Genomic DNA, 16,834 nt, shown 5'->3' on the forward strand with positions numbered 1-16,834 from the left:
TCTTTAAAAACAAAACAAAACAAAACAAAATCAGGGATGCCTGGGTGGTTAAAGTCGGTTAAGCATCTGCTTTTGGCTCAGGTCTTGATCCCAGGTCCTGGGACCGAGTCCGTATCGGGCTCTCTGCTCTGCAGGGAACCTACTTCTCCCTCTCCCTCTGACTGCCACTTTCTGCCACTTGTGCTGTCAAATAAAAAAAATCTTTTTAAAAAAAATTCAGGGTGCGCTTGGGTGGCTCAGTAGGTTAAGCATCTGCCTTTGGCTTAGGTCATGATCCCAGCATCCTGGGATTGAGCCCTGAGTCTGGGCTTCTTGCTTGGTGGGGAGATGGCTTCTTCCGCTCCCTCAAATAAATAAACAAAATCAGCTTCCTAAAGCTCTCTGACCCAAAGCAAATCTTGTAGGTAGCAGAGACCACAATCTGAGCATCTAGAGTCCTTGACAACATTCAATTCTAACAAAGAAGTCTGACTTGTCTTCCCGTCTTCTAACTTCCGGCAACCCCTCTGCAGTTCCCTGGAAAATGAGAGGCACAGCCATGGCCACAGTGGGTTCCAGCTTGAAATAATGTTCTCAGATCTTTAACCACCCAGCCTTCCCTTCAAGCTGCTCTAGTCAGCTCCAGGTTTGTGCCACATCGAAGCCAACATTTCCCATGTGGCTCTGCTTTCCTATGGGGAAGTGAGGTTCCATCTCCAAAGGGATTCAGAGGTTTCAGATATATCTCGTCTAAATCACCTTTATTTCTTCTTTCTTTACTGCTTTTGGGACTTCTATTATTGATGCAGTGACAAACAGAAAAGGGTCACTAAGGGAAAAACCTAAAAATGAAACTGGGGGCACCTGGCTGGCTTAGTAGGTAGAGCACGTGACTCTTGATCTCAGGGTCAGGAGTTTGAGACCCATGTCAGGTGTAGAGCTTACTTAAAAAAAAAAAAAAAAAAAAAAAAGGGAAACTGATTTAAATATAATTTATGGCATCTAAATATTTCAGATTTAGAAACTGCCTCTAACAGGTCTTAACTGGCATCAGACACACCTGAGCTGTCGGAAGTCAGGGGACACCTGACAGGACAGGACTGTGTGACAAGGCCCCTAGGAGAGAACTAGGACCAGATGTGTGTGAGGGCATGTAAAAAAATGGGCACAGTCTCCAGCATCTTTGCCTTTTAATATAAGATTTGTTTTCATCATTTCTGAGTGTAACACATTTCTTCTAAAAATAGAGCTCTTTGCTTGTTCTGAAACTTAACTTCCACTTGGAGGTGACAGGGCATAAGGCTGACTGTAGTTGTGGGGTGATGCTGCCAGTGGTTCCTGGTCACAGACTCTTCACGGGACTCTGGATGGATGCTCACAGCGAGGAGGAGTCCATTTCAAATTCGTGATACTGAAGAAACACGACACAGTTCCGAGCTCCCATCTATGCCTGGAGTGGACCCACCCGAGCACGGCTCCCACGGGGCCAGGTGGCAGCGGCCCTTCCCCCAGGAGGTGCGGACAGAGGAATCCCGCACACATCCACCAGAAGACAGCAGGGTCCCCTTTGAGCACACTGGTTAAGAATGTTAAGTGCACAAACACACAAGACATAGGGACGCAGGGCTGAGGATGATACACTCTTGCCCGGGGCCAATGCAGACCTGGATTTAATATCATGGAACTTGCTAGGGTTTTCTCACAATACAGATGAAGAGTGAGAATCTCCCCTTGCCCCCAAGAAGAGCCTGGTTAGCTACGGAATCCAAAGATGCCCTTGATGTATCCAGTGAGGCCACTCTTGGTCTTCTGCTCCAACTTGTCCTCGAGGGGTGGGAAAGCCACATGGTTGAGGGCCAGGTCAAAGAACAAAGGCTTGCAGGGGATAGGCTGGAATCCTGGCGGGAAGTGCACAAGGTTGGCTTGCTTGGTGACGAGAGAAGGGTCCAAGCAGAATGTCTCAAACCGTTCGACCAGAGGCTGGGAGTCAAATCAAAGGGAGGAACCCAAGAGTTAATCACAGATCACCGATGGAACATTCACTACATGCTGAGTACCCAGTTCAGAGCCTACATGCTAGCTCACTTTGATCCCCACAAATCTGCTACGAGGGTGCCTTCACGTCCCCAGCTCATAGCTGAGAGTCACTAAACCTGGAGAGGTTGAGAGAGGCATGGGCCAGGACTAGGGCACAGGTACCCGGGGGGGGGGGGGGGGGTGGTCCCATGCAGAGTTCCTAGCCAGCTGCTCTGTACAGCACGAGTTCCTATGCTCCTTATCTGGGACCATCTAGCTGATACTAAGAAACCTTATACAACCAGCTTTGAGGTTTTGGAGTAAAAGAAGAGAGGCAAGCAGGGTGTTTACTTAGAAATTAGTTTCTCCTTTCTATAACTGAGCATACATCTCCAGGGAGTTATGAATTCTCCTCTTTATTCCTCCAAAGTCCAGACATACCTTGTTGTCCTTGACTTGGGAAGAAGTCTCCGGTTGGTGGGAGTCACTTGCATCTGAAAGTTGCATAGGGATTGGGTAAGAACAGGGACTTAACATGTTACAGTCACAAATGACACCTGTCACACCTATGGGATCTAAATCCCAAGAGCAAAAGCAGCCAACACGTGAGGAGGTTAGCCCTTTCTTTCCTAGGTGAAAGTCTGCTAAGGAGCGCAAACAGATGATAAACCCCAGAAGCTATGCTGTCAGGCCAGTGGAGCCCTGATGGTTGTACAAAAAAACACCGTTAGGGAGAAGGGACCGCGTAACTGGTTCTCTAAGTTCTTCCACACAATTTGACGCCTTCATGTGGCAGAAATTATGACAAAAAACAAAACAAAACAAAACAAAAACACCTTTTGGATGAACCAAAACAGCAATGTAGGGGGCAGGAGAGAAGAGGGATAGCAGCAAAGGAAATTTGGGAACACAGTCAGCAAAAAACAGGCAAGTGGCTCACCCAGGATTGCTGCTGCCTGCAGAGAACACTTTTCTGACCTCACTTGAGTGATGAGCTCTTGCACATCGGGCAGGTCCTGTAACGATTCAGAAAACATGTACTCACGAGCCAGAGCCAGGTCAGATAAGTGTGCCAAGTTAACCTGACTGAGCTAAGTGATCCCACCAGCATCTTCACAGGATTTCAGACTTTATAAACGGTTTACCCTATTAATAAAAAACAAAAAACACTTGGGATGCCTGGCTGGCTTAGTTGGTAGAGCATGTGACTCTTAATCTCAGGGCCGGGAGGACAAGCCCCATGGTGGGTATGGAACCTACTTAAAAACAAAACAAAACAAAAAAGCACAAGCTTGTTTCAGAGGGGAAAGGGTATGCCATGGTTTAAAATAATAACGCCTGGAGACACTAGTGAGGATACCTCTATTGGAAATAAGTATATCACTTGCTACATGCACAATGGGCCAGGCACATTCTGAGCAGTTCACACAATTGCTAATTCCATTTTCGTAACAATCCTGAATTAACCTGTACTCCGCTTTACAGAGGAGGAGACTGAAGCATAGACGGGCCCTGTGGGAGGCTGCAATCTCTTACTTGGCAAAATCGAAAGATCTGAACCCCTCCCGTCTCTGGCCTTAGACTTAGGTCAGACGTGGATTTGTAAATGCCTCTTCCTCCCTCCTGGGACAACCATCCACACAGTCTGCCTTTACATCCTGGGGTCAAAGACACCCCATCATTACGCTGCCGCCATGCTGGTCACACACCCCCTCATCAACACCTTCCTATCTCCACCCTTCCTCGAGGACCTCCTATCTGCACGCCAAGTCTATGGCTCAACAAAACTGCAAGCTCTCTGAAGGCAGAAGCCCGACATGTATGTTACCCCAGAACCTGGTGCCATTCTGAGGTAACAGGCGAACACCCAGAGAGCAGAGGCTCCCGCACTGGCCTGACCAAGGTAATCCTAGCTTCCCTTTCTGAACGGTCTACATGGGACGCCTGGGTGGCTCACTGGTTGAGCATCTACCTTCGGCTCAGGGCATGATCCTGGCGTCCCAGGATTGAGCCCCACATTGGGCTCCCTGCAGGGACCTCTGCCTGTGTCTCTGCCTCTCTATCTCTCATGAATAAATAAAATAAAATCTTAAAAAAAAAAAAAACACAAAAAACAGTCTACGCTAATAAGTAATGTGCCTGGATTCCTTGGACTGGCTGGTGCTTCGATCCTTACATATCACAGCAGTCTGCGGCTTAAAAAGCCAGCTGTCCAATTCAACAAGCAGTAGAATGAACCACACCACCAGGTACTTTCGATCAGTAGGCAAGCTTTAACGTATACCCAAATCTCCTGGGGGGATTGCTAAATCCAGATTTTGACTCAGTGGGCCTGGAGTAGGGCCTGGGAGCCTGTATTTCTCACAAGTTCTCAAACGCTGCTGCTGGTGCAGGCAAACTTTGTGGGGAAAGGCTTCATCAGTGATTCTTGGCGTGGCTGCCTATCACAGTCACTGAGGGGCTTTACAAGATCCCAGTGCATACCCCTGACACCACTGGGATTGGAAGGAACCAGGACCTCTGGGGGTGGGACTCAGATAGTCATCTTTTAAAACTCTTTCCAGGTGACTAGACCATGTAGCTGAGTCTGAGAGCAGTATTTCAGGTTTATTTTAACCACAGGAATGGCTTTCCTTCTTAGTACCCGAGTCCATCTCAGGCCTGGAGCACAGCTCCCGGGCACTCAGGGCTGCACCACACCCTTGGCTGGCGGGCAGAATTGGCCCTGAGGAGGCCTCACCACACAAGCTTCTTGGGCTTGGGGACAAAGACCAGCAGCACACCTTTAAGCTGTTCCTGAAGGCCCCAGCATCCGAATTTACTTCGTTTGCATATTTCAGGACTCGGTCATACAGGACGAGGGCTTCGCTCCACTTCTTCACCAACACATAGGACTGAGCAATGAAAAAACACCTGGCAGAGAAGGGAAAGAACCAGAGAATTCTAGAGCAACAATTACCTGAGACCAAGGCTTTCCTTCAAATTTAGATTTGGAAACAGGTTTCTCAACCTCAGGATCACCGCATGCAAGACCCTGACGTTCTCCATGCCCAGGCTCACCAGGCCACCCTCTCTCTTCCCTATGCCCACAGCTGACTGTGCAGGTCTTACACAGTCCAAGACCCACTGTCTTCTAGTTACTGACTCTCCTGCTCCCAAAAGATGTGGCTGAAGGTGGGACAAGCACAGAGAAGGAACGCTGCCCCGCCCAAAGAGAAATCCCACCCACTGCCCACACATCCAGCCTGCTCACTCAGCTCTGCTCATCTCTTTTTCAAAAACCAAACCCAGAATCTTCTTAATGGAAATTACTCCACTGGGGTCAAAAAAGCCTGAGGGCTGTTGGTCCCTGACGGAAGGGTCCACATGGGCCAGGAGGGAGGCTAACAAGAGTGCAAATGGGGCATACTGGAGTCAGAGAGTGCTGGGGTGTGAGGGCCAGATGGGGGCACGGCAATTACACACACCTATCTTGCTCCACACAGACTACCTCCAAGTTACAAATAACATGATTCATTAAAAACAAAACAAAACAAAACAAAACAAATAAAATGGAGGCTTAGCTTTCGCCTAATTCAGTTCACGTTCCACTTTGGTTTTGTTAACTAACGCCTTGCCTTTTACACTTGTCCCTTTCCCACAGGGAGGAAGGAGGGAAGAGGAGGGAGAAGACCGTTAACATGTGCTCCCCCCTTCCCCGCCCTATCCAAAGAGCAAACGAGGTAGACTAAAAACTCCCTGCCACCACCTTTAGCAAAAGCTTCCTTTGAACATGCTGGGTTGACTGTTCAAGGTAACCACACAGCCAACCCCCAATCTTCTGGAGTCTGGCCCATGCTCCCAGGGCGTACAGAGCCAGTGGGCAGCACAGGAGAGCCCCATCCACCGCATAGGACCTTACCTGTAAGCCTTAAACACCAGAGTCTTGAGGCCTATCTCTTTCTGGAAGGCTCTGTCCTCCTCTAACCCAGGAAGCTGGAGCAACTCCACCAGATTCTGCATGAGAGATACAAGAAAACTCAGGAAGAGCAGGCCTCACATTGGGTCTTTGACAAGAGACCTTATAAAAACACACACAGGCAAAAAGAGAGCCCAGGTCAGAAGTAATGGAAAACTCCAGAGGAGTGGCTTGGCAGCAAATCCACCTAGTGTCACTGCCACCCACTCTCTGCCACCAAAAGCCTGTTTGTCCTTCATGACTCTGCTCACACTTTACCTCCCCCTCCCTCCAAGACTTCTCAGACCAAGTCAGCTATAGGGGATCTCTTGGCTCTGAGCTTTCATTTCAGAGTGGCCCTCTGTGTGGCATCTCCCACAGATGCCTGGATGGGGTGCATGTGTCTCTCAACCTTACTCACTGACCAACTCCCAGCAGCCAAGACAGTGTGGCCTCAGGTCTCAGGAAGTCCCAGGCATGTGGGAGAGGATCTTGCACAGGCGAAGTGCTCAGTGAATACCTGAGGGTTTGCTGGACTCTATACATCAACACATTGAGCTGTGGGGCTCATGCACTGCTGAGCGAGAGCAAGGCCTTCCTTCCTGAGACACTAACAGCTGCTGCTAGTCACAGCCCCTTCACTATGCAAAGCTAAGTCATTCTGGCTTCCCCAGTCCTTGAGGGTCACCTGTAGAATGATGTCATAGAGCCGGATGAGGTCCTGGGGCCGTGGCGAGCGCTTGCTCTCATCTTCTGGCTGCTGCTGTAGTGCTTTCTGCAGCCCCTTAGCCATGTTCTCGTTCCGCCTGATGGCCGTTGACAGCTTGATATAAGTCAGGTAGCTGGAATGTACCACACGTCAGCTCAGGTTATACTCAGGGAAGCTGGCGTTCTGAGAAGAGCACTGGACCACAAGTTGGGACTGACCTAGGGGAAGGGCGTGGGGGCGAGGGCGTGTCACACAGCAGGGCCATTTGACCTGGGTCTTAAGCTCAAGGGGCCCTCAATTCTGGCTGCTATTCGGTGGCAAATCTGCAAGGAACTGCTATGAGATCTTATGATGAAATTTGGTTTTAGCTAGAATTATATCCCTGTTCCTGTCTTAAAGAGCCACAAAGCTACTGACTTTGGAGGTCAATGTTAGTCCTTGAGATGATCCATGGATGGCAAGCCTGTTCCTGGAATAAGGATTTGTTAACTGCCTGGCCCACACTACAAGGATACTGAGCTTGCAGAACAGCTGCTCCTACTCATCCAATGACCTTCTCTTCTCAGAAAATACTTAGGGACAGTCTTGTACTGAACACCTGTATGTACCACAGATGATGCCTGCTAATTTTAACTGTACCACCTGGAAAATCTCTTATAATACTTAAAGATAAAAATACAGTAACAACTGAAAAGTCTGTTTAAAAAGCATTTTGGGAGTCAAGTGTTTAGGGTTCTAGATCTCCATCCTACTCTGGTAGAAGACTGGAGACATCCTTAGGGGAAGATACAGCCTGGAGTTGAAGTCAGGGCTCCACCATAAACACTGGGGATGAAGAGACTGTCAAGTCCCAGGTGTTGGCCCTCTAGCCTTCTCCTACTCGGCTTCTAGAACAGGAGCTGCCGGTACGTTCTGGGGCTCTGACCCACCCAAGGAAAGGCCCTCCAAGATTTTGGAGTCAGGGTCTTGGGTAGAACACCTCTAATGAAGCCACAGCTATGAGCCCTGCACACAAATGCGGAGTTCCCACTACACAAGCCATGTTCTTTAACCGGAGTAGATGTCAATGAATCACCAGCTAAGAAAAACATCTAATAAGACAGAACAGCTCAAAACCAAGGGGAGGAGAAAACAACTTGGAAGAATCAGACTTTGCAGGAAGAAGAAAATTTCAGAAAACCATTATTAATAATCCCCGAGAGGGAAGACTTTCTGGTCATAGCTTAGAATGAGAAACTTTTTTTTTTCTTTTAAATCAATATTCAGGGGCACCTGGGTGGCTCAGCTGGTTAAGTGTCTGCTTTTGGCTCAGGCCATGATCTCAGGATCCTGGGATCCAGCCCCAAGTCAGGCTTCCTGCTCAGCACTCTCTCAAAACAAAAACAAAAACAAAAACAAAAACAAAAACAAAAAAACCTTAATAAAAAAATCAATATTCAAAGAACACACACAAGCCCTTAGAAACTAAAATGGTACACAAAATGAGAAGGCCTGTAAGGAAGTCATCTGGGAGATCAGAAGAGTCAGGGTGGAGAGTGGGAACAGAGGAGGAGTGAGGGCTATCTTGAGAAGTGGTACAAAATACCTAAATCCAAAAATCAGGAAGTAGCAACACAAACGTCATTTGGAGACATAGAGGTAAATGCCAAGAAAATTTGTTTAAAGAATTAAAAGTGGCTACTTCTGAGAAATGGGAAAGAAAGGTCAGGAGATGGATTTTCCTAAAGCTTTTCAGAAAAAAGAGACTCTCCAAGTATTATTCAGAGTGGTGGAGAAATTTAGATACCTCTTTACAAAGTTTTATTAAAATACCAGAGCTACCTGATTCCTACTGTCAATTTATCCAAAAGCTGAACTCTAGTTCCTTTTTTCTTTTTAAAGATTATTTATTTGACAGAGAGCTCATGTGCAAGAGCAGGAGGAGGGGCAGAGAGAGAAGCAGGTTCCCCACTGAACAGAGAGCCCTGACGCAAGGTTTGATCCCAGGACCCTGAGATCATGATTCAAGCCCAAGGCAGATGCCTAACTGACTGAGCCACCCAGGCACCTCTGGGCTCCAGTTCCTAACTGAAATCCAGGATTCTGACAGCTGCTAGATGTGAAGGTGGGAGGAAAGATGCAAGGGCATGGGTGCATCACAATTTGAAGGTTTTCTGAGCCCTATGAAGCTCTCAGGGTCTTTTCAAGGTTAGGAAGTTGGACCTACCCCTGACTGATTCTCTGTGGCTGTTTACTACAAACACAACCCTTAACATCCTGGGCCTCGGCTTTTTCACAGGATGCTTAATAGAGGACATCAAACAGTCCTTCTTGCTCAATACCCCTTGGAGTCATCTGGCATTGAATTTGACATTCATATAATATTGAATTCCCTAAAACAGAATAAGGTACAGAGTGGAGAGGTGTCTGCATAGTTTTGTTTTTACAAAAAAAGGAGGGGTTAAGGGAATGGCTGAAAACAGTGCCAGGTTCACTAAAAAGTTACAAGTAGTAACTAAGCAATGAAGACTTTAAGGTTACATGGAACATGGGGCACAGAATCTGATGAGAAGTGCAGTTTTCCCAAGTCATTTTACTCCTCTCCACAAAGTTCCAAAAATGCTACTCTTCTGGATGAACAGAATAATCCAACCTTTAAAACAAAATTAAACTTGACAAGGTGATTTAAAATGTATATAAAAGAGTAAAGGAAAGAGAAATCTAGCTATGTCTGAGGGAAAACCTGGTGGAGGATGTGCTCCACCAGACATCAAGACTTACTACCAAATCACAGACATTCACTGTCCTGGGCAAGTACAGAAAATAAATGAGCAGAGCAGAAGAGTGTCCAGAAAAGAACATGTGAGGAGAAAATGGGATGCATGCCTGATGGAACTAGCACTGTGGGTGAGTGGGAAAAGGATGGTGTTGTCAGTAAATTGTACTGGAACAATCCATCCTCGTGCAAAAATGTGAAGATCTTACACCGCACTCAAAAACGAAGTCCAAATAGAACAAACCTGAACTGAAATTGAACTTAAATGTAAAAGGGATGACAATATATTCAGAACATAGAGGAGCATAACGTAGGAGCCCAGCACCAGGAGGATAGTGGTTACCTCCAGAAGAGAGAGAAATAACCAGGGTGGGGCCACAGGGACTTCAAAGTTACCGGCTGTATTCTCATTCTTAATGTATAAAATTTAAAATTATTCGTGTAATAGAATAATATACAAATGCAACATACATACTCTTTATTTGCAACATATACACTCTTGTATGATAAAACAGGCATATATACATATTATTTGCTATATAATGAATCAGAAATTAAAACATATCTGAACACTATATATATTCTTTCATTCCAATGATACATTCTACAACAGTGTTAAAAAGTAAAAAAAAATTATAGCCCTTACCTGTGCAGGTATTGAAGGTTAGATACCTTCCCGGACTCCCCGTCAAGGGTGTAATCTCTCTGTTTCTGCAGAAATCAATAAAGGTAAAGATAAGACAGCTGACCCTGTCCTTGGCTCTGACTGCCTCATTCTATGGTGTGGTCCCCAAAGTGCCCTGGACATGGGCATAGGCTCTAGTAAATTAAGGCTCTTGATATATCAAAGACCTCCTGGGCATATTCTAGAACAGCAAGGCCACTCGGTTGTCACGAGCATCTAAAAACTGGACTTAAGTAAGAGGTCCGAGTAATGGCTAGCCAAGCTTCCTACCCACTGCTCCCAGTCTCCAGACCTAAAGCATGAACAGCAGACAGTCCATGGCCCATGGCTCCATTTTAGGGTTTGTGCCTTAGACCCACATCCTGAGATCCAACCCCTTAGGCTGTCAGCTCAGCCTTTTGCAGTTGGCTGAATAATGGCTCCTAAAGATATGTCCTAATTCCAGGACTTATGAAGGTGTTACCTCACATGGTAAGAGATGTGATGAAGGATCTCTTAATTAGCCTGGATTATCCAGGTAGGCCCAGTGTAATTACAGGTTCCTTCTAGGAGGGAGGCAGGAGGGCCAGTGACAGAGAGAAGGTCCTGGGATAGAAGCAGAGGTCAGAGAGGAGTGAAGGTGCTGAGCTGCTGGCTCTGAACATGGAGGAAGGGGACACAAGGCAAGAAGTGTAGACGGTCTCTAGAAGTTGGATATTGCATTCCCTGGCATGCTGGAAATGGCTTTCTCCCTTAGAACTTCCAAAGGAGGGGCACCTGGAGGTGTTCAGTTAAGCATTCGACTCTTGATTTTGGCTCAGGTCATGATCTTAGGGTTGTGGGATCCAGCCCCCCATGGGCTCCACAATTAGCATGGAGTCTGCTTGAGATTCTTTCCCTCTACCTCAACCCCTCCCCCTGCTCAAAGGCTCTTTCTCCCCCTCTAAAATAAATAAAATTAAAACAAAATTTTTTTAAAAGAGAACTTCTACAGGGGCACAGCTCTATGTACTTTTAGATTAACAACCACCCAAAGCTGTAAGAAAATAAATTTGTGGTAATGTTATAGTAGCCACAGGAGAAACTAAGACACCTTGGTATCACCATCTTCATTACACTCTGAGAGGTGTCCCTACAACTGCTATGAGTTCATGGTGAATGATGGAGGGCAGGGCTCTTGTTAAGTGGATGAAGGGAAGTATAGTATATAAGGACAACTTAATGAGAAAAGGAAATGGGACTAAAGCTTAATACTTACGAATGTTTTATACTCAAGGTACCATGGGCAGATGCTAACTACATAGCTGCTTTTTATATGCTTATAATCTTGAAAAAAGCATAAAAAATATAAAATATTTAAAAAGGTAATTCTTGGTTAACTATCAAACAATTATAGCCACAAGTACCAAACATTTATTTATTATTTATTTGTTTGTTTGTTTGTTTATTTATTTATTTTTAGTACCAAATATTTAGAGTGTGGGGTGACACTGGGCTAGGATGGTGCAGGCAAGCTTCTCAGAGATGATGAGCTATGAGCTGGACACTGAACACCAGGTGAGGTTTGGACAGGTGAGGAGGGAGAAGATGGACAAGCCAGGTGTGAGGAGGGAAAGGAGCACAGAAGGAGGGCACCAGAGTGGGAAAGGCATATTAACCAGATGGTGAGTATAGCAGCTTGAGGCAGAGGACCCAGAAGGGAAGAACAAAATATCTGGAAATAGACACCAGCTCACAGAGTTGGAATTGCATTTGCTGGACCAAGGAGCTCTCAAGCAGGGTGCACATGACCTGAAGAGTGTGATACAGGAACAACATTAGAACTTCTGTTTATCGGGATGCCTGGGTGGCTCAGCAGTTGGGTGCCTGCCTTTGGCCCAGGGTGTGGTCCTGGAGTCTTGGGATCAAGTCCCACATCAAGCTCCCTGCATGGAGCCTGTCTCTCTCTGCCTCTCATGAGTAAATAAATAAAATCTTAAAAAAAAAAAAAAAAAAAAGGAACTTCTATTTATCTTATTTCTACTGAATAATTAAGTATACAATTTACAAATAAATGTATAAGAAGTACATGATCAATTTTACTTATGGGGTGATCATGAAAAGTTTGGAGCCCACTCTCTAGACCTGGGAGATGGGGTCCAGAAAGATCCCACTTTTGCTGCTGGAAGGAAAGACCTGGAGAACTGGACCCAGACCAAGATGGGAGAAGCCATCAGATCACTGTGGCAATCTAGGAATAGGACAACAAAAGGCTAATCAGAGGGATGCCTGGGTGGCTCAGTGGTTTAGCACCTGCCTTCAGCCCAGGGTGTGATCCTGGGGACCCAGGATCGAGTCCCACATCGGGATCCCTGCATGAAGCCTGCTTCTCCCTCTGTGTCTCTGCCTCTCTCTCCCTATGTCTCTCATGAATAAGTAAATCTTTTTTTTTTTTTAATTTTTTTTTTAAGATTTTATTTATTTATTCATGATAGTCACACAGAGAGAGACAGAGAGGCAGAGACACAGGCAGAGGGAGAAGCAGGCTCCATGCACCGGGAGCCCGATGTGGGATTCGATCCCAGGTCTCCAGGATCGTGCCCTGGGCCAAAGGCAGGCGCCAAACCGCTGCGCCACCCAGGGATCCCGAATAAGTAAATCTTTAAAAAAAAAAAAAAAAAAAAAAAAAGGCTAATCAGAAACAGGGCAGAGGCGGGAGATGGAAAAGTGGACAATGAAGCCAAAGGGAGAATTAGTAGGGTTTCTGTTGACAGGGAAGAGAGAGAAAAAGACAGTCCTGAGGTTTTCAGCCTGGATGACCAAATGAATTATACTGACATTAGGAAAAGGAAGCACTGGAAACGTCCACCTGGAGCCATGAGTTTGAGACCAAAGGCTTAGCAGGTAAAAAATGAACCCATTAGAAGAACAGGATGGAGAGAAAATTTCTCAACCTAATGGAGTTCAGAGGCTTCTGTCGTTTGTCAGCCCATCACTAGATCTAAAAATACCATGGCTAAGAGTCTGTGCACTCAGACCACTGCCCCCCTCCCCCTTGACCATCCTCCACCCCAAGAATGAGACACACAAACTGAGAAGGACCTAAGCCCAGAGCAAGAGTCGGTGGCCCAGCTGACAGTCCTACCTGATCTGGCTTGAGCTCTTCCCGAACAGCCTGGATGGCGTCCCGACACTCACTGAGCATTGATTCAAACAGACGCTCCTTGGTTTCTTCACTTTCAGCCTAAACAAAGGCAGAATGCAGCACAAAATTTTCCTCTGAGTAAGCCAAAGTATTCTAATGGGAGGAGGGCATAGTGCCTTGATTCTCCCCATTATACACACACACACAAACACACACACATATCCAGCAGAAACACCCCAAATCACAGATTGTTTCAATTGTCAATAGTCTCCACCAGGTTAAGATTTTTCTTATAGTCTTATCCATTGTTCATATGGAAATGGAATTTTATATATACACATGTATGTGTAACTATAAAGTGAACGTACTGAAAAAGAATCCATACAACTGGGACGCCTGGGTAGCTCAATGGTTGAGCATCTGCCTTTGGCTCAGGGCGTGATCCCAGAGTCCTGGGACTGAGTCCCGCATCAGGCTCTCTGCATACAGCCTGCTTCTCTTCCCTCTTCCCGTGTCTCTGCCTCTCTCTCCGTGTCTCTCATGAAAAAATAAATAAAATCTTAAAAAAAAAAAAAATCTGGGGATCCCTGGGTGGCTCAGCCGTTTAGCGCCTGCCTTTGGCCCAGGGTATGATCCTGGAGTCCCGGGATCAAGTCCCTCATCGGGCTTCCTGCATGGAGCCTGCTTCTCCCTCTGCCTCTCTCTCTCTCTCTCTCTCTATCGTGAATTTAAAAAAATAAATAAATCTGTACAATTGATCCGAAACTGTCAAACAACAGATGCTTTAAATTTTTTTCTATCATCGAACTTTCTACCACTTTCCTCCACCATCTCACCTCTGTTCAGGACCTGCACCTGACATCCCTGAACTCTGGCAAATGAGAACAAATGGTCTTTAAGCTCTACTGTGTGCCAGCAGAGTTACTCTTACAAATGTAACCCCAAAGACTTACAGATACTGTCCAAGCAAGTGAGTAATGTTACTAACCAGTATCAAGTCAAAAATATATTTCCTCTAAGTATCATACGAAGCTCCCTGCACCACAGAAATTCTGCACCTAGATATTCCCCGTGGTTATGCTGAGAGATTGACAAGCACTCCATGACAGTCTTTGTACAAATTTAAGGGCGTCGCCAGCTGGGATAAGGGAAAAGTGACTCATTAACTGAGTGCCTGCCGAACCACATTACCATTCTAAAGAATCTGACTGAGCAGGTAGGAGTGGATGAGAGGCAGAAAGGAGATGAACTTGTGTCGCCACCAGACTCACTGTGACATTTTTTTTTTAATTTTTTTTTTTATTTTTTTTTATTTATGATAGTCACAGAGAGAGAGAGAGAGGCAGAGACACAGGCGGAGGGAGAAGCAGGCTCCATGCACCGGGAGCCTGATGTGGGATTCGATCCCGGGTCTCCAGGATCGCGCCCTGGGCCAAAGGCAGGCGCCAAACCGCTGCGCCACCCAGGGATCCCTCACTGTGACATTAAAAGATCAACACTCCATTATTATATTTGACTTTCCACAGAAACATCCAATCTGATCCCTTGACATTCAACTGACCTCGAAGATAGCCCAAAAGAATACACATTACCACCCACTCCTTTAAGTCGTTGGTAGGGGCTTTTTTTGGGGGGGGGGGGAGGGCACCGGGGGGGGGGGGAGGGGGAAGGGGGGGAGGGGCGGCGCGCGCCCCGCCTGCCAGGGGGAGCTTCGCAGCCGGCCGTGGCCCCCCGCCCTTGGTAGGGGCTTAAAGAAAAACCTTTTCTTCTCTTAAGAACTCTTATGTTATTCCTAGTTTCCAATGTTGGGGGAAAAAAAAACACTTCCTTGTAAATTACTCAATATAAATCAAACATACTTTTCTATTTGTATTGACTTTCCTGGTGCTCACTAACTTAGGAAAAAATCAGTGGCACAGTCATTCTTTAAATTTCTAAATTTTTATTTTTTATTTTTTATGATAGTCACACAGAGAGAGAGAGAGAGAGAGAGAGAGAGAGGCAGAGACACAGGCAGAGGGAGAAGCAGGCTCCATGCAGGGAGCCCGACGTGGGACTCCAGGATCGCGCCCTGGGCCAAAGGCAGGTGCCAAACCGCTGCACCACCCAGGGATCCCAATTCTTTAAACTTCTAAAGGCAAACATAGCCACTATTAATTTACTGAAACCACAGCACTGTCCAACAGAACTTTCTGTGATGGGGCACTTGGCTGGCACAATCCAGGGAAACATGTGACTCTTGATCTCCAGGTTGTGAGTCTGGGCCCACGTTCATTGGGTATAGGCATTATATAAAAATAAAATCTTTATTGAGGCGCCATTGGGTGGCTCAGTTGGTTAAGCATCTTAACTTAAGCTCAGCTCATGATCCCAGGGTCCTGGGATGGAGCCCTGCATTGGGCTCCCTGCACAGCAGCAAACCTACTTCTCCCTCTTTTGCCCCCCGTTTTTGTTTGTGCTCACTTTTGCTCTGTCAAATAAAACCTTTTTAAAAAGAATAAAATCTTTATTTAAAAAAAGAACATTCTGTAATGGATGGAAATGCTCTCTAGCTGCACTGTCTAGTACAGCAGTCATCAGCCACAGTTGGCTACTGAGCACTTGAAATTTTCATTAATTCAAGCATAAACAGCCACAGATGTTCAAGCGCAGAGAAACACTTCACATAAAACACTATTAAGCAGCACCTCAAGTTAGCAAGACTGTAATAACTTAGTCAAACTTGATGGCCAAATTTTTTGAAGTACAAATCCTGTGGACTGGGGGAGCCATGTAACAGTTAACAACTGAATAGGACCTGTGAATAGACTTGGCAGCAGGTGCATACACACACTGGAGACACACTGAGCCCGTGAATCAATTTTGATGCCATGCAATCCGGCAGATATGCCACCAACACCATTTTAAGAAGGGTGGGGCTCAGGGCACCTGGGTGGCTCAGTGGTTGAGCATCTGCCTTCAGCTCAGGCCACAATCCTGTGGTCCTGGGATGGAGTCCTGCATCCAGTTCCCCACAGGGAGCCTCCTTCTCCCTCTGTCATAACCTGTCTTTCTGTGTGTCTCATGAATAAAAAAATAAAATCTTAAAAAAAAAAAAGGGGGTGTGGGTCAATGTTTGGGGCAATGGGTATATAAAGTAAAAGAAGAGTAAACTTTATTTCGCCAGCTACACAGGTTCTGCTTTCCTGTAAAGAGAGTGTAGCTCAAAAATAAATAAATAAATAAATAAATAAATAAATAAATAAATAAATAAATAAATCAAAAATGCTAAACCTCTTTACTGCCATGTATTGCTCTCATTCCCTCAGAACAAGGGCATCTTGGCAGCAAGGTACTGAACATAAGTAAACTTTCCCAAGTTTACTTGTTTCCCAAGTAACAAAAGTCTAAGTTATACTGGGCATTTTATAGAAGACTTAAATCACACTGCAGGAAAAAGCCCATCAGAAGGGCAGGGCTTCAGTCACTTGTATTTTCTGCCACCCACACTGCACTGTGACTCAGAGATCACTAATCTGTAGCAGAGCTTCTCAGGAGTCTCTCTGGGCTGGGCAAAATGTCTCCAAACAGAAAGCCAAAAATGTACTTTGCTACTTTCACTCGTATTTATATACATATTTTGGAGGCTAAAATCACCCTGAAAAGACAAC

General features: G+C 45.9%; 1 protein-coding gene across 1 annotated transcript in view; it reads right to left on the bottom strand.

Annotated features, from left to right (window-relative positions):
- Positions 1 to 1,152: 1,152 nt before the first annotated feature.
- SRP68 (signal recognition particle 68) overlaps positions 1,153 to 16,834 on the bottom strand; it is a 36,942-nt gene continuing 21,260 nt past the window's right edge. The window contains exons 9-16 of the mRNA XM_041726264.1: positions 13,185 to 13,283; positions 10,043 to 10,107; positions 6,621 to 6,774; positions 5,897 to 5,991; positions 4,779 to 4,908; positions 2,936 to 3,011; positions 2,437 to 2,489; positions 1,153 to 1,959 (exon numbers count right to left, since the gene is read on the bottom strand). Of these exons, the coding sequence (XP_041582198.1) occupies positions 1,732 to 1,959; positions 2,437 to 2,489; positions 2,936 to 3,011; positions 4,779 to 4,908; positions 5,897 to 5,991; positions 6,621 to 6,774; positions 10,043 to 10,107; positions 13,185 to 13,283 (900 nt within the window). The 3' untranslated portion in view covers positions 1,153 to 1,731. The remainder of the gene's footprint in view (positions 1,960 to 2,436; positions 2,490 to 2,935; positions 3,012 to 4,778; positions 4,909 to 5,896; positions 5,992 to 6,620; positions 6,775 to 10,042; positions 10,108 to 13,184; positions 13,284 to 16,834) is intronic.

The sequence above is a fragment of the Vulpes lagopus genome, chromosome 12 (assembly GCF_018345385.1).
Source record: "Vulpes lagopus strain Blue_001 chromosome 12, ASM1834538v1, whole genome shotgun sequence".
Taxonomy (NCBI): Eukaryota; Metazoa; Chordata; class Mammalia; order Carnivora; family Canidae; genus Vulpes; species Vulpes lagopus.